The sequence below is a fragment of the Electrona antarctica genome (genome assembly GCF_951216825.1).
Source record: "Electrona antarctica genome assembly, chromosome: 23".
NCBI classification, from domain to species: Eukaryota; Metazoa; Chordata; class Actinopteri; order Myctophiformes; family Myctophidae; genus Electrona; species Electrona antarctica.
In genome coordinates this window covers 17,838,358-17,857,104 of record NC_136804.1, presented here as the reverse complement: position 1 = coordinate 17,857,104, position 18,747 = coordinate 17,838,358, and the positions used below count along the sequence as shown (strand labels likewise).

Sequence of the window (18,747 nt, the reverse complement as noted above, 5' to 3'; positions counted from 1 at the left end):
GTGAAACGCCCTACCAACAGTCATTAAGACATGCGAATCCCTTGACTCCTTCAAAACCGCTCTCAAAGGGCCTACGGACGGCTGCAATTCGAAACTGGCCCTCGTAAAATCACCCCCCACCCCTTTTTCCCCTCACTGTATATGTTTCTTTTCCCTTTTTACCTCCTTTATGATGAATTCCTATTCTGTTCTTTGGCTATATAGAAGTGTCCATTTGTACGTCTCTAAATGTTTTGATGAATTGAACAAGGTGGGACCTTCTTGTAAACAAGTGTAATGCTTTATTTGGTCGTCCACTCACAGTTAACAGTCTTTGTATTGAGTTGTGCTTGAAATGTACTGTAATTCTGCAAACTGTTAATAAATATTTCAATCAATCAATCAAATTTCACAGTATGCAGAATGGGTAGTCAATACAATAACTGTTACTGTGGACGACACCATGATTAAGCATTACACTTGTTTACAACAGGGTCCACCATTTTCAATTCATCAGAATATTTAGAGACGTACAGATATATACTTCTATAAAACAGGAAATCATCATATAAAGAAAGTAAAAAAGGGAAAAACATCTACAGTATGGGGAGAAAGGGGTGTGTGGGGGTGGTTTTATTTACAGAGGCCAGTTTCGAATTGCAGCCATCCGGAGGTGCTATTTGAGAGTGGTTTTGAAGGAGTCAAGGGATTCACATGTCTTAATGGCTGTTGGTAGGACGTTCCACATTTTAGTGGCATAGGAGCGAAATTAATTTAATCCCTTGTTTGAACCGAATCTGGGTTGCACGTGGTTTGTTGAACTCCCTCTGGTGTTGTGAGTGTGGACTTCGTTGACATTAAGGAAGTATTTAGACCGGTGAATGGATATCTTGGTGGTGTAGTGAATCTTGTAGACCAGACCCATTGCAAGATGCTGTACTCTGTCGTCAACCCTTAGCCATTCCAGCATATCAAAATGGGCAGGGGTGAGGTGGGTTTGGGGAGTGAGGCCAAGTAGTAGCCTGACCACTGTGACCCAGTTTGTTTTGTGAAGTCTGGAGCCTTGTTTTAAGGGCCTTTGAGGTGCTGTGGTACCAAGAGGTGCATGCATAGTTGAAGACTCCTGTTATGGCCTTCAAGGTGTACATGCATCTTGTTCTTTGGTTAACTTTTTTGATTATGTTGTTGGCCATTTTATCACCGGAAGGACTTTCCTCCAGGATGGAACCTAGGTAGGTAATTTCATCTTTTCGTGTGATAATATTGTCACCCACTTTAACTGAGAAGCCGTCTGCCTAGCTGAGATTACTATTTGATGCAAAGAGAATGGATTAAGTTTTTCCCTTGTGTAATGATAGTTTTATCAGGGAGCCAGGTGCAGATTCTACAGAGTTCAGAGCTGAGGGCCTTTTCAACCTGCAGTTTTTTTCTGTCCGAGACCAGCAGTGCATGGAGTCATCCGCGAACAGGAACAAGTTGCAGTCACAGGCTGATGTCATGTCATTTACATACATTAGGAACAGTAAAACCCCTAGTATGCTTCCTTGTGGAACGCCATGCACAGCTGCACTGCTCCACCATCTATTCTCACTGCTCCACCATCTATTCTCTCCCCTCTAGGTAGGATTGCATCCAGCTCACTGATGTGCTATCAAAACCAATTGCTTTTAGCTTATTAATCAGGCTGGCCGTTGACGTTCGAGAAATGGAACGTTAATCTCCTGAGACAACAACACTGTCAGCTTTACACTGGAAGCTCTGCAGTAAGTGTTTGGGGAGTTGAAGTTGTAGGCTATCTCTAATGCTGGATTCACATGGGATCAGATCAGGCATGCGGTAGATGGCAAACGGCACCACCTGCTGGACGTCACGGAGCGGTAAACTAAAAAGATTAAATATTTGAACATTGATGCCATCTGCCATTACCGTGGGTTCTGGCTGCCGGGCTGCCATGCCGTCCTTTTCCGTTTACCGCCCTGCTCCCTCCCGTCCACTACAACGACTTCCGGTTTGCCTGATCCCATGTGAATGCAGCATTAAAGTTATAAATGCATACTTGTGATTTCACTGTGTGTGATGTCCATATAGTCCTAGATGTGATCTGGGCTCTGGTGCTGCATTGTGTTGTGTTGTGCAGTGTGTGGCCACTAGAGAAGCTTACATCTCGTTGCATTGTGTTGTGTTGTGCAGTGTGTGGCCACTAGAGAAGCTTACATCTCGTTGCATCAGGTTTGTTATGGAGCGTATGGCATGTTTTTGATGTGAACTGGTGCTGTGGTGATGAAATCTGACATGACATGCAGTGGTGGAATGTAACTAAGTGCGTTTACTCAAGTACAACAGTACTTACTCACTAAATGAGAAAAAGAGGTTGCGCATCAGCAATAGTTTTCAGTGGAGTGCCAGACCCAAATCCAGTATACATCAAAAAACAGGAATTTAAAAAATTCCAAAAAGGTAGCACATCCAAAAATTAAACAAACGCGTTCCTTTTTGGTGTGTGCCAATAAAGAAATGGAAATGAGTACTTTGTCCACCGCTTGTTTAATTTTTGGATGTGCTACCTTTTTGGAATTTTTTAAATTCCTGTTTTTTGAAGTACTTACTCACTGTAAGGGGCGACTCACACGTGCACAACAGATTGATGCATGCTTGTTGTATGAGATGTATAGCTGATGCAAGCTCACAATGCATTTCCAATGGGAGTCACATGGTTTGACACAACATTTGTGTTGTATGAGGGGGTGGGGGGCAGTCGAAACACACAGCCGAAAGCCGTACAACACAAATGTGACTAACCATGTGACTCCCATTGGAAATGCATTGCGAGCTTGCATCAGCTATACATCTCATACAGCAAGCATGCATCAATGTTGTGTAAAGGTGTGAGTCGGGCCTAAGTGTTAAATGGGAATATTGAGTACTTTTGCTTTTGGTACTTAAAGTATATTTTGATGCCAATACTTTTGTACTTTTACTAAAGTCAATTTTGAATATTCCAAACTTGTACGTGTAACATATTTCTACTAGGTTATCGATACTTTTACTTCTTCGTCCACCACTGTATGACTGAGCTATACTATCTTGCATTATACTGTAAGTGAAGGTGATGGCCGGGGCACCCTAGTGCCGTGACCAGTGGTGTAATGGTGATTTTTTTTTCACCACATGCACGCGCGTGCTAAACTTATATTTGTTATAGTGTATGAGAGAGAGTTTTAGACACACAAACACAAAAGTAGACTTAAAATAATCAGTCAAACTACCAACTTCTTTACTGAGCTGCAGTAGCTAAACTAAAATGTTTGCTTTGGACAAATTGATTATGGTTGCGTGCAGAACACTTACACCACACGTACACGGATTAAGCAGTAGCTTACTGGAGTCATACTGCAGTGCCGTGTTGCTTACTGTGTATAATGAGAACGTGTGTTAGGGTAAACAGTTGCTATTATGCAAAGTAGTAGCCATTCGATCTGGGCACGGTACTTGACTTGGTGTGAAAATAGGGGGCGCGCCCACCTTCAGTAAACCTAGACGAGTCAAGAGTCAGCACTGGGTACTTGGTGCGTCTTGGAAAGTCTGGTGAAGCGAGGTTAGGTGCGTCTTCTCTTGAATCTAGGGGGAAGCGTTCTAGCGTGCATGCGCCTGCACCAGTCCATTCCGTACTTGGTCAGCTCCATATATGGAGATCTAAGGGTGGCAGCGGGGCAGTGTCTTGAGTGTGCAGGGTTTGAACTTTGATGATGGCCCAGGTAGGGCCATGCCTTAATTTTCGGGCCTGTTGAGAACTCCAGTTTTCGCCGGCTGCCGGGTGCGGCTGCACTAATAACTTTGGGGCGGGCCTGTCTAGAGTTTGAATGGACAGGTATCAGTCAAAAGAGAGACACGGGTGGCGACTGACAACTGGTGTCGTGACGTGTCACAAGGCGTGATGGACCGACGGCCATATATGGTGGCATGACAGAGTCTAAGGTTTTGCATGTTTTCATAGTAATCTGCCACCTACGGTCGCAAAAATGTACCTAAGTTGCACTGTACTTGGTTCGTTCTGTTTCAACTTACATTTGCCAAAAATAGAAGATCTACAAGCTCACAATGCATCGTAACACAATGCGCTGTGATCTTGTAGATATTCTAATTTTCAAAAAATAGATGCTTGGGTTCAAGTGGTTAAATATCAAGTATAAAGTTATTTAAAATCTTTCCTAATAATGGAAATGCATATTTTCTCCAGTTTTCCTTGTGACATACTCTATCTTAGGGGGAAATATTTACATATTTACCTACTGGTAAAGAGGTGCTAACAGTGGGAGAAGCAATACAGGCCATGTCTATGTCCCCTCCTGTCTTTTCTGCATTTTGTGGTCAGTGTAGAGAGACAGGAAGAACCAAGCGCATAGAGAGAGGAGAGACACGATGGCCGGGCGCCGGATGACTCGCATCTGAACTCGGGACCTCTTGCTTCACAAGAAGAACATTGTCGCTGTCGGGCATAAACCTCATCTGTAAACATTTAGCATTTGGTGTCACTCAAAAGTAGTGAAAATATCCGATCTACAAGCGATGTGTGAGCTTGACTGAGCCACCATAGGCACCTCTATCCGCTTCCTCTCATGATGATTGGTTATTCTTTCCAGCTGCCGTGTGTCTGCAGACTCTAGTTTAGACGGTTGGTTGGTGTGTACAGTACCATGTGGTGGCGACATGCGCTCAACATCACTCCACCCAGGGGGGAGAAATGAACCCTTTGATGTGATGGCTTCTGAAAAATGACATCACTTATTGATGGTTCCATTAGAGGTACTTCATACGTATGTAGTAGTATGAGAGAGAGAGAGAGAGAGAGAGAGAGAGAGAGAGAGAGAGAGAGAGAGAGAGAGAGAGAGAGAGAGAGAGAGAGAGAGAGAGAGAGAGAGAGAGAGAGAGAGAGAGAGAGATGGAGAGAGAGATGGAGAGAGAGATGGAGAGAGAGATGGAAGAAGGTAAGAGCTGTGTTGGAAACCAGGGCGGTGGTTCACTCTTCTTCTTCAAACTAAATTCCATTCACAGTGTGTCTGTACTCTGTAGACAATAAAACTTAAAAGGGCTAATATAAGATGTTGAAATTCTCTGCCTGGGTATTTCATAACTGTTGATTGTTTTGACACAAATAATGGAAGCGTTTTATATACTGCATACAGTATATGTGTGTGTGCATTTATATCTATTTAAATTCTGCCATTAACCATCCTGCTAAACCGTGCCACAATATCTGGGTGAAAGGGGTTTGAGTGATGATTGTCCATGATGGATGGGTTAAATAAATTCATAAAATTGCCATCCTAAAAAGTTTATATACTAATAAGTATAATTGTGTGTGCGTGCGTGTGCGTGCGTGCGTGCGTGCGTGCGTGTCCCTCTCCAGACTCGTGGAGGAATGTGCGCGCTCGGGACGAGGTGGCTGAGCGAATCACGGCCAAGCTGAGGCAAAGGTCAGAGTTCACGGTGCTGGTGACCCTCAAACAGGAGCGCCTCAACTCTGGAGTCCTGCTCTCCATTCACTATGCAGAACAGAGGTGAGAGCTGTGTGTGTGTGTGCACACGCGCGTGCATGTGTGCGTGTGCACACGCGCGTGCATGTGTGCATCACCTACCACTGTAGGGCAGTACAGTGCAGTGCAGTACAGTACAGTGCAGTGCAGTACAGTACAGTACAGTACAGTACAGTACAGTACAGTACAGTACAGTACAGTACAGTACAGTACAGTACAGACACTGACAGCAATATGTGTGGTGTGCTATTTTACTTCCTCCCTTCACCCTGTCTGTTCACTGGGCTGGAATACGTATATTATATATTTTTTCAATTTTACTTCAAAGTTAAAATGTATTCAAAATGTATTCATCAAAATATAGTTAAAGTAGGCCTACTCATTGTGCAGACAATTCCACATTTCAACAACTGAAAACTAGTGAAACTCAAAACTGACAATATGCAGTGGTGGAAAGTAACTAGTAAGTACATTTACTCAAGTACTGTACTTAAGTACGATTTTGGCACATTTTTACTACATTTTCAGTACTTTTACTTCTACTCCAATCTCAGACGGAGGTATTATACGTTTTACTCCACTACAATTATTTAAAAACGTGAGTTACTACTTTGTACATTTTGATATTACAAAACGACTTCAGAGTTCAGACCTATAGTGTACTTTGGCAATTTGAAACTAAAATAGCTGATCTACAAGGTGTTGTGACTCGTGAGCTGGTAGATCTGCTATTTATATTATAATATAAGGATTTTTATACATCTCATACATTTGAATACTTGTGAAATGTTACCTCATGCGTAATGAGTTTTACTTTTGGTACTTTAAGTACATATTGATGCCAATACTTTAATTTATTTTGAATACCGAACTTGTACTTGTAACAGACTGCATAGGGTTTCTTAACCCATTTTGGGCGGGAACCCCTTTTGGTGTTAGCATTATGTTATGCTTTAGCTATTGAAAAATAGCAGATCTACAAGCTCATAGCGCGCCACCGAGTGGCGCGCTACGAGCTTGTAGGTCTGCTATTTTTGAAAAATCGAAGAACGACATAACATAAAACAAACATAGCTTTTTCAGAAAACTGTCAGGATGTAGAAGACATTTTTAGAATCTGATCTCAGTGTTAAAGTAAAACATGTGAGTACATAATGAGTACTTCTTCCACCACTGACGGTATACGCCACCATGCAGCAAACAAAACAATCCCATGCGGCTTTCCTTTCCCCTGCAGAAGCAAAGGAAGCCGCCACTCCACTTCCTTCCTTCACTCCGTCTGCTCCACACGTTTCTCTCGGTGACCCACATTTCTCGTCCTCTCCTCCATCACTCACCTGTCACTGCTCTCTCTCTCTCCCGCCGTCGTTCCCCCCCCCCCCCCCCCCCCCTGTCAGTCTGGCATGATGTGCTGATGCCATTCGTTTTCCCGAGGAAACACCGGTGTATCCACTTTTTCAACGCTCCATTATAGCAGAGTGTGTGTGTTCGCGGCGGCGCTCGCTCTCTCTGTCTGCCTGGATATTGATTCTCTGGGTTGTGACTGACACCCATGCTGACAGTTTTCACAGTAACTATTCCCTTGCGTACATTGTGTGTGTGTGTGTGTGTGTGTGTGTGCACGGTATGCTTTACTGAAGCACAGGACAGACCATAAACTATCAAACAAATGGATATCAATTGAACAGATTAAAGCTGTATTATGTGACTTTGTTTTAGTTCATAAAATGTCATTTTGTCCAATCTGTTTGGTGGAGTAGGCTATGTTACAGTTACAATGTAACTTATACAATTGGGGTGCTTGTATTTTCTGTTCTCCCTGTTCTTCTATTGCAGTGGTTTTCAACCCTTTTCATATCAAGGTCCATTATTTATTAAGCATTTGAGCCACGGACCACCATTTGATGACATTTAGCCTCTCAGACACAAAACTTATAAATAATATGTTGTTGTCGTTGGATAAGATTTTGTCCACAATTCCATGCTGTAGTGTCAAGTGATGTTGGTGCCATAATAGGAGAGATAACAGGCAAATGTTGATCACAATTATTGTATATTCTATTAACTAGTAATGCAGATGTTTAACAATAACTCTTGAGAGTGTAAAATGAAACCAAATAGACCTGTAAGGGTCTATTTGGTTTCATTTTACACTCTCAATAGTTCAATTATGGGGCAATGCAATGAATGCATATTGCCCCAGGCAGATTAAGTCTGGCCTCTTTCAATTGTGGGAGGACTTCACGCCCGAAATGGTGACGGCCAACCAGATTGGTCTGGAACCAGGCTATAACCAAACCAACCATGGCCCAGTATTCAAATATGGGGCGGGACATTGCAAGAAACAAATAATCTAACTGTAAAGTTGCCCGAACGGCCAAGGCTCCAAGAACAGTCAGAAAATGTAGGTTAAGGGTTTTTATTCTCCCAAAACTCCTCCACCAACCTCCAGACAGTTTTCTTCAGTGCAATTCACATATCAAAAACTAAATACTGGCCAACAATAGACCAACAAAATAAATACTTGGGCATACACAATTGAACAAGACCAAATAGGATGAGAACTCTCTTCAGGTTAAACCTTGACACACAAGGCCCTGTAGCTCTCCCTCAGGACTGTTACCCGTGTTAAAGCCCACAACCAACTGACTCATCTGTCCCTGCAGCCTCCCTTAAATAAGGGTGGATCCTACCACAGGACACAGAACAATTAGCAACATTTCTTCTCAATAAATACTTATAAATAAATACTGCCATAATAACCCCTTGCATAAAAGTAATCTAAACATTCATAAATATGCATTACAGTTAACAAGTATAACTTGGGGTTGGAAATTCAATGACAATTAAACTCAAAGCATAGGAAACACCCCTCCCCTGCATAACACTTGGCCCCTTCCTAAATCAAGGGAAATGCCACCAGCAGTGCAGGAGAGACACTTAGCAAACAAATCAGTGAACACACAGTTTTCAATACACCAGTTTAAAACATAGTCCTTGCATGTTATAGAAAGCCGTTTCATGTGTCTTTGTATATAGGGCACGGGTTGCCCCGTGACACTAACACTGAGAGGGACCAGACTAATATCCACGCAGTGATATTAGTATCGCTATGTGAGGCTAGGTTTGAAAACCACTGTTCTATTGGGACATTTAGATCTTACCGGTATGTCTAGGTTAGACAAACTAGTTTTCACACAGATTTTGACCTGTATACAGAAGTAACTATATTCACTCCTATACACGGCTGGCATGGGGTTTGACCTCTACATGGGGTCGGCATGGCATGGCGGAATGCATCCCAGACAGCGAATGGCAGTGTCAGGACCCTTTCTGGAGAGTCCGCACCATCACATCGCATCATAGTATTATAATAATATTCACAGAATATTAGAGACTCACACTATTTTTAATCTTCAAGGACCCCCAGTTTGATATGCATTAGGGATTAGCCCCATTTGACACAACGTGCTATCTCTGGGATAGTCCACACTGTAAAATCCTCTAACCCTTCAATTTAACCGAGAATGTACAAATGTACACTCTCTGAGTTACAGACCCAGACCCAACCTTGAGAACCAGTGCTGTACTGGATGTGTGGGTACGCGTGTATATTTGTTTATTGTTGCACATTTGCGATTGTTTTCTTTTGAGCACAAATGCACCTGCAAGTGTGTTTCTGTGCACATGCATTATGTGTGTCTCATAGACAGACACCCTAATGGAAAGCTACAGTATGAGGCTTCAAGGATTAGATTGATGTACCTATAGCCATGAGGAACCAGTCATACGCACGCCCAGTAATACGCACACACGCGCGCACACACACACACACACACACACACACACACACACACACACACACACACACACACACACACACACACACACACACACACACACACACACACACACACACACACACACACAGGCTCAGCCACCTGTCACTCTCATCTACACATCGATCAAAATACAGCTCATGGCAAGACAGGCGGAACTAGGATTTTTTTTTTATCAAACATTTAAATTGATAAAACCAACAGAAAGTCTATGCGTGAGTGAAGGAGATGGTGGACCATAAACTGTTTAAAGGGATTGTGACATAAAAAATCACACCCGTGTGAACTGAGTGGTGCAACTACACATTTATTGTTATAGTTACTGTACATTAGAACCAGGAAAGCATCTGTGTCGTCACATACTAACCATAGCAACCATGCTCGTTTTTTGGTACGAACAAACACGGGTACACGGGTACAAAGCCAGTTGTTGGAGTGGTTTGCAACACTCAAAAAAAAGTTTATGTAATCTTTCTCAATTGCACCGAAAAAACCTGAACTTTTAATTTTCCTGCTGTGATGTCACAGCCTGCAAATCCCATATAGTCAACGGGATTTGCCAGCAGATGTCACTGTTTTCACTGTTTAGCCTGTTTTCATTGCAGCTCAAAAGGCTTCCAAACCCCAGAGAAAACTCCATGCCACAGAAAATCCACTGAATGTTCAAAGTTCAGGTTTTTTGGGTGTAATTGAGGTCATAAAACATAAAAGAAATAATTAAAATGAATGTCATGAAACCTTTAAACAAATGAAAGCTGCTGTTAGTGATACCTATGATATCGCGTATCAAAGTGCGGGTGCTAGAAAAGAAAAAGATAGGACATTTTATTTTCAAGGACTCTCCACAATCAGGATCGGACCCAGAAATCATGCATGGGTCATAGTTCTATGACAGCCGCACAAACGTCATGCGTAGCTTGGCCAATCCCTGAAGCCGATTGAGAGTCACACGCACGCACACACACACACAGACAGACAGTTTCAGAGATTCCTGGAATGTATACGATAAATAAACAATGCCATGCAGTAGCTCCATCTCCTTCTGTGTGTGTATGTGCGTGTGTGCTAGGTTCCTGGAGTTGGAGAGCAGTGGGCAGCGCAACGAGTTGCGTCTGCACTACCGCAGTGCGGAGCAGAGGTCCCGTACGGAGGTGTTCCCCTACAGCCTGGCCGACGACCGCTGGCACAAGCTGTCCGTGGCCGTCAGCGCACGCCACCTGGTGCTGCACGTGGACTGCAACAGGTGAGCTGAGCGCCCTTATTCGCACATCCCATCCTGTCCACTATACAGCCGTGTGTGTGTGTGTGTGTGTGTGTGTGTGTGTGTGTGTGTGTGTGTGTGTGTGTGTGTGTGTGTGTGTGTGTGTGTGTGTGTGTGTGTGTGTGTGTGTGTGTGTGTGTGTGTGCTTGCACTACTACATTGTGAGAGGACACTCGTCCTGGTCCTCACAAGAGAAACGGTTGTTTTATGGTTACAAAAGAAAAAATGGTGTGAGTCCGGAGTAAATAAACAATGCTCAAATTACTGCCTCTCTCTCTCTCTCTCTCTCTCTCTCTGTAGGATCTATGAGAGAGTGATAGATAGCCTGTGGATGGACATGCCCAATGAGACGTCAGTGTGGGTTGGCCAGAGGAACAAGGCCCATGGCTACTTCAAGGTACAACGGACATTATTCAGTATACATAAAGTATATACACAGTGTACATAAAGGCTCGCGGCGTAGTGCACAAATTCACCTGCATTCACCTGTGTGTGTGTGCGGGTGCGCGCACGCCACGTTCCTCTCCTTACCTCAATGACCCCCCCCCCTCTCTCTCTCTCTCTCTCTCTCTCTCCTCTGCAGGGCATAATGCAAGATGTGGAGATACTGCAAATGCCCCAAGGCTACATCACCCAGTGTCCAGATCTTAACCGCAGTAAGACCTTTTCATGTGTGCTTTACATCTATGTTCTACACATTGTTTCACGCCATCAATATGTTTGACGGCATTGTTTTGCAGCATCAACATTTGACTGAGAAATAATATACCCACTTTGCGTGGGTAGGAATTGTTTTTATTTTATTTTGGGAAACAGATTTGAATGAATTTTGACAAAGCAACATTTCCACTGTCTTTGTACCCACTAGCTAACAGCAGACATGACTCCTAAACTATACATACATCAGTGATTAAACTCAAAGAAACCTTGTTTGATATGCATTGATTAGGCTACGAATTAACCCTCATTTGATATGATTCTTTTTTGAGTGGAGCTGTTTGTTTTGAGCTCTTGACATAAATGACATAAACTGTTTGCCAGCCAAGTCTATGGACATTAATGTTTGTTTTGGGCACTAATTGACGACGTAAGACGTCATGTGGCCGCCACTTCACACCAGTGTGATTTTCTTTCTTCTTTTCTTTTGTTAAACCTCTGGGACCCTAATCTACAATGTACAATCCTCAGTTTACATTTTACCCTGAGAGTGTACAAATGCAACCCGTGTGGGTCCATTTGGTTCCATTTGTACAATCTCAGGGGACCCCAGGTATCACATCAAGGACTCCAGTGGGTACCCAGGGCCCATGTTGAAATCCAGTGCAGTGCCATAGACCAGGGGTTCTCAAACGCTTTTGGCCCAGGCAGGTACCCCTTGGAGGGGAGACATGTTTCCCAAGTACCCCCATGTGGCCATAGACAACAGCATAATGAAAATCTGTGGGTCCTTCAAACCACTATAGCAGAGAGACAACAATATTCCTGAAACGCACGCATCACTCCTAGACCAGACACCAGCACAGCCAAATGGCCAATAGCTGTGTGAAAATGCATGGGAGTCAGCATGCATTGATTAAATACTTTGGTCTGTGGACGTTGCTTTGAACAATAATTCCTGGCACCCTTCAAAATGTAAAGGGAAAAAAAATAGATGAAAAATATATTGATTTTTCACTGAACTGTGCTTTGGACAAAATAACAAGGTTACTTTTCACGATAAGTGGGGGGAAATTGCAACAGTGTTGGAAAGGTGCCAACCCCACGGTTAAGATACACGTGTGTCTCTGTGAAGGAAGGCAGTCGCGCACTCATAGCCACGATGCAAGAAACGTTACTTCAGTACAAACTAAGAACGTTTCGACGTGACTTGTCTTCTTCCAGTGGTTCCCAATGTTTGGTTGTTTCCCCTACCCTTCCTCTTCCTCTTTCCACTACATCTGACAAAGCTGAGCCCTTTTGAACTTTTTTAAACATTGTTTTAACAATATTTTTAGTGCGCTTCAGAATGACGTTACGCATGGGAGTTAGCTATGATTTTCAACATTAAATAAAGCGTTCTTTCAATTTGGGTACGAGTGGGTACGAGTAACCCCAGATATTACAGTAGATCTGCTATTTTCAAGAACATCTATTATTGTATTAATTATCGATCAAATCAATTAGTTGCACCACTAATTCTAATTATGTCACTTAAGCAGACATCTACGTCTCCCTATATGTGCCCTTTATGGTGGACATGTCTTTGGCAGTGATAGACAAAGTACTCAAATTGTTTTACTACAGTAATTAAAGCAATATTGCGATGTGTGTGTGTATTGTACTGTAGAAATAGAAGTAAAAGTAAAAGTTGTGCATTCAGAATTTTCCTTGAGTAAAAGTAATACGTGAGCCACTGCTGCCCGTGGAGTACAAAGTAAAAAAGAAAAAAATAGTAAAAAAAAAAAATGGGTCACTTTCTGTCACTGTTCTTTGGTGAGATGGCAACATTGATCTACCGCATGCCTGGTGTGGTGTTTGTTTTCCAGCCTGTCCCACCTGTAACATGCCTGGTGTGGTGTTTGTCTTCCAGCCTGTCCCACCTGTAACAGGCCTGGTGTGGTGTTTGTTTTCCAGCCTGTCCCACCTGTAACAGGCCTGGTGTGGTGTTTGTTTTCCAGCCTGTCCCACCTGTAACAGGCCTGGTGTGGTGTTTGTTTTCCAGCCTGTCCCACCTGTAACAGGCCTGGTGTGGTGTTTGTTTTCCAGCCTGTCCCACCTGTAACATGCCTGGTGTGGTGTTTGTTTTCCAGCCTGTCCCACCTGTAACATGCCTGGTGTGGTGTTTGTCTTCCAGCCTGTCCCACCTGTAACATGCCTGGTGTGGTGTTTGTTTTCCAGCCTGTCCCACCTGTAACATGCCTGGTGTGGTGTTTGTTTTCCAGCCTGTCCCACCTGTAACATGCCTGGTGTGGTGTTTGTTTTCCAGCCTGTCCCACCTGTAACGACTTCCATGGTCTTGTTCAGAAGATCATGGAGCTCCAAGATGTTCTGGCAAAGACGTCCAGCAAGGTACATACAAGGCTTGTGTGCGTGCGTGCGTGCGTGCGTGCGTGCGTGTTGGTGGGGATTAGGGCTGTCACGCTTATGACATTTACAGTACAGTATGTTTGCTTTTGCTTCTTTGAATACATGCACTGTACTACTGTATGATAGTGGTTTGTGGTTAGCAAGCCACAACATTCAACCCATTTACCTGATTCCCCAGAAAATGCTCTACTTTTCTGTGTCCTTTAGAATGTATTTCCCTTTGCGTGCAGTCAACCAAGGTTTCTGTGTGCGTGCGTGCGTGCGTGCGTGCGTGCGTGCGTGCGTGCGTGTGTGTGGTCCAGTTAGCGCATGCTGAGGAGAAGATGCAGGGCCTGGATGGCTGCTACTGCGAGCGGTCCTGCAGTCTGGACGGAGTGGTGTACAGAGAGGAGGACGGCTGGATGGACGGCTGCAAGAACTGCTCCTGCTGGGTACGGATACTGATAGGCCAGGGGTGGGCAACTTTGACCATGGAGAGGGTCACTATAGTTCCACACTCACTCCAGAGGGCCACATTCCATATTACTGTCTTAGCAAAAAATAGCCAATCCACAAGCTCAAGATGCGTTTTGAGCTTGTAGATCAGCTATTTTTGCTATATTTGAATGGATTATTGTCTCCACCAGGCCGAAGGCATGGGGAGAGAGTATGTTTTGCACTCCGTCCGTGTGTGTGTGTGTGTGTGTGTGTGTGTGTCCGTCCTTCCGTCCGTCTGTTACCAGCTAATCTCCGGCACCGTTAACCCGGTCGATGCCAAACTTTGCACACACACTCCCTGGATGCCAACGATGAACCTCTGCCCCACATTTTCCAGAACGGCCTGTTATAGCGCCACCATGAGGCAGCTTTTCACATTTTTTACCTAAAACTGCACCGATCTGCGTGAAACGTTGCATGCACACTCCCTAGAGGCCAAGGACAAACCTTTGACCTGCATTTTCCGCATCTGCCTTTTATAGCGCCACCAGGAGGCCGACTTTTGTAAAACAATTTTTTGATATTACTCCTCCAGATTCTGTCCAAAATGGCCACAAATCGTTACACAGTATCTCTATGGTCATGTGCTCAAGTTGGATCTGTCCGATATTTCATATTCCATCCTAATTGGCTATAATTGGCTTTCACAGTTTGCAAGATTGCCCCGTTTTGAACAAAAGCCTCAAATCATGAATGCAGCATGCAATTTACGTGAAATCTTTCACACATTGTCTTACTAGGCTGAGGAATATATCCCACCCTTTTCACATTGGCCTGTTATAGCGCCACCAACAGGTTGATTTTTGCAAAACACATTTTTGGAACAAAATGCCTCAAATCATCCAATTGCCATCAAAGGCGTATGAAGAAATGGCACCCTTTTCACATTGGCCTATTATAGCGCCACCAGGAGGCCACAACCTGACCTGCCCTGGTGGAGACCTGTGCCCCGAGGGGCACTTTTTCTAGTTTTGTGCTGTTTTCAGACTTAACCAAGTATCTTTCCTGTTTTCTGATTTAACCAAGTATCTCGTTTGGAATATTACCGCTTAAAGAGAGATCAGAGACGCGAGGTAGTAATGGAACATTATACCTCCCGATTTTGGTGGGAAATGGAAGGCGGGGCTTTTCAGAGTAAAATCTGTCTCATCTGCTGGGCACTCAGCGTCTTTATTTTGAAATACTTATTTTATTGCCAACTACATGAAATTCTAAATAAGGTGTACTGTACTTCACTTCATGCGTTTTCAACCTATCTTCCTTTAAAATGGTCCTCACTAACGCTCACTAAGGTGGCACCATTTCTGTCTATTCACTTTGTGTCTCAGAGGAATTTGAGGCTGTGGACAACTCAGAAACCTGTCTACCGGTGACATCATCGGTAGGCAGGTTTAGTCATTTCAAACAATTAACGTACATGAACCAATTCTGCCCTATTTTATACTTTGTATTTTTGAAAATAGCCATCTTCAAGCTCACAACGCGCCTCATAAGGAGACGTGTTGTGAGCTTGTAAATCGGCCTTAATTTTTATTTTTTACGTTTAAAAAACGTTTTGGAAAAAGCTGGTGAATTCTGCATAATGAGTACTTTTACTTTTGGTACTTTGCTTCCTCCGCCACTGCGGTTACGTAGCTGCTGACTTCATAGACCGTTTTCATCCCCAAACGCTCTCGTGTTGCTAGGAGACGAGCCCAAATTCCCTTCGGATGCCTCCGGTGCGGTGCATACATTGATGTGCAGGGAAACATTTCTTCTTTCCAGAAGTCTGTGCTGGCAGGCCAAGTGTGCTTGGCAGGCCTAGTTTCATAACATAATACACTGTTATTATGCCAAAACCGGATGATTTTGTTTGGATGCAAAGCATGGTGTTTGAAGCATTCACCCAGTTTAAACCTTATCTTCATAATTGTCCTCACTAATGCTCATTATAAGTGCCATTTCGTCTCAATGCTGTCTCACCTCCAAAAGGCATCCCGTGGTTCAAGTCCGCCTGAGAGTATTATTTTTTTGTCGAACCATCAAAAACGCAGGGAACTGGGGGGCACGGTGGCGCAGTCGGTAGCGCAGTTGGTAGGGCTGTGTCACCTCACAGCTAGAAGGTCCTGGGTTCGATTCCCGCTAGGGACATTGTGGGCGATGGGGGCCTGTACTCTCCTCCACGTCACCAGTGCCCATACACTAGGTGGGGTTGGCAAAAGGGCCTTTCTGTGTGGAGTTTGCATGTTCTCCCCATGTCCCCTAGGGTAGGTACCCTCACAAAAAACATGCAGTAATCCTGGTGTCTAAACTGCCTTCCCTGGCCAGCATGAGGTCAGTCCATTGCTCTCCCTAGGTTTGCAGAGGTAGTGTAGCGCCCAGGATTACATTAAACAATTGCCACTGGGTGAAAGAAATTCAACATAAAACAACTGGATTTCCACTATGCTGGAGGTCGTTTGGTCAATATGACTTTTGGGGGTGAGACAGTGTTGACTCACTGTGTGTCTCACTGGTGGGCTGCATGGGGATGACATTGCCCATAAGCTATAAGCAAATAGAAACGTCAGCCTTTCTCTACCTAGAACGTTAGCAGTTCTTAAATAGAAGCGAATTGTTCTTGCATCAATCTCATTTGAAATGTCAAAACCTGCCTACCAATGACATCATTGGTATACAACAGTGGTTTTTGAGTGGTCCTTGAGGCAGTTCCAGGTGGTCCCCAGCTAAACGACGGAGAGTTGGTACAACCAAATGGACCCTTTATAGATCTTTAACTCTTGAGAGTGTAAAATGGACCCGTAAGCATGGAATTGTAGATTGTAGATCTTATCCAACAAAAACAGCACATACTTTAGTTTTGGGTGTGAGAGCCTAAATCTCATCACATGGTGGTCTGTGCCGATGGCGCCAAAATAACGTGCCAAAATGCCACCAAAATAACGGGCCTTGATGTGAAAAGTGTTGAAAACCACTGGTATACAGAAATCGTATGGTAATAATGGTATGGTAATATAGTAATATGGTAATAATGAACATTCGTGAGGACCAATATGGGAACATATGGTTGAAAATGAAGGAAGTGCTACTTTAACACCCCCCCCATTCCATTCCAGAATGGCTCGGTCCAGTGTGAGACCATCAGCTGCCCTCCTCTCCAGTGCCCTCCAGACGCCGCCCCTGTGTACGTGCCTGGAGTCTGCTGCAAAGAATGCCAACGTCAGTAAAGAAGTGCCTCTCACGTCACACGTGTCCGCTTGAAACCTTCCTCCCTTCCTCTCCTCCGCCTCGCCTGACTGTCCTTCTCTGACCTTTGAACTTTCTGACCTTTCATCTTTGTAAAATTGTACATATTTTTTTCCACTCTTATATCTCATGTGTCCTCTCCACTCCTCTGCTACGCACGCACGCACGCACGCACGCACGCACGCACGCACGCACGCACGCACGCACACACACACACACACACACACACACACACACACACACTATGTACTCGTAGCTCTCTATGGCCTCTTAACAGTTATGATGCCCAGGACGTGTACACACGTCTTCATAATTACACTCGTAGGAGGCCCAGGATGTGTGGACATGTCTTATACTGTAGGTCCTTTTTAATGATATAAAATGCGATCGCTAAAATCATTTTTTTGACAGCGGCCGTTGCTAGGCAACGCCTTGCTTTGCCGCCCCTGTGCTGTTTTGCTGTTTGCATGACTTTATCATGCATCTCATTTAGAATATTAACGCTTCTAAAGAGAGGTCAGACTTATAACGCAAGGTAGTAATGGAACATTTCACCTCCCGGTTTTGGGGGGAAATGGAAGGCGGGGCTTTTCAGAGTAAAATCTGCCTCATCTGCTTGGCAAAATATGCACTCTAGCGCCAGATTTATTCTGAAAAATTTCCCGGCAAAAAAAAGCGTTAAAAAGCTCACTCAGCTTCATGTTAATACTTAAAGTTCAAGTTGATCAAAATTGAGTAATGAGTGCATGTGCTCTGTTTAATATGCAGACTTTGTCCTCCCAAGGGCAAGTGACTAATGGTGTGTGTGTGTGTGTGTGTGTGTGTGTGTGTGTGTGTGTGTGTGTGTGTGTGTGTGTGTGTGTGTGTGTGTGTGTGTGTGTGTGTGTGTGTGTGTGTGTGTGTGTGTGTGTGTGTGTGTGTGTGTGTGTGTGCACAGCGGTGTGTTTGTTCAGAGGCAGGGGTTACGTGGAGGGGGAGAGGCGTAGCGTCAGAGACTCCGCTGATGACTGTCTGCTGTTTGAATGTCAGGTAGGCACACACGCACACACACACATGCACACACACACACACACACACACACACACACACACAGTCTGCTTCACACCAGTGGTTCTCAATGTTTTATCATCATTATGTTGTTATTAATACTAATAAGTAATATCACGATCATTAACATAAATTGTTACACATGTCAATATTCACGCACGCACGCATGCACGCACACACGCACGCACGCACGCACGCACGCACGCACGCACGCACGCACGCACGCACGCACGCACGCACGCACGCACGCACGCACGCACGCACGCACGCACGCACGCACGCACGCATGCAAATGATAAAACAGTCAAGCACATTATTT

The 18,747-nt window shown here is 44.2% G+C and overlaps 1 protein-coding gene across 1 annotated transcript in view; it reads left to right on the top strand.

Moving 5' to 3' along the window:
* Positions 1–18,747, top strand: part of nell2b (neural EGFL like 2b) — a 100,915-nt gene that overhangs the window by 19,884 nt on the left and 62,284 nt on the right. Inside the window, exons 3-10 of the mRNA XM_079494019.1 lie at positions 5,387–5,537; positions 10,422–10,595; positions 10,914–11,010; positions 11,197–11,269; positions 13,579–13,661; positions 13,982–14,110; positions 17,252–17,354; positions 18,319–18,410. Of these exons, the coding sequence (XP_079350145.1) occupies positions 5,387–5,537; positions 10,422–10,595; positions 10,914–11,010; positions 11,197–11,269; positions 13,579–13,661; positions 13,982–14,110; positions 17,252–17,354; positions 18,319–18,410 (902 nt within the window). The remainder of the gene's footprint in view (positions 1–5,386; positions 5,538–10,421; positions 10,596–10,913; positions 11,011–11,196; positions 11,270–13,578; positions 13,662–13,981; positions 14,111–17,251; positions 17,355–18,318; positions 18,411–18,747) is intronic.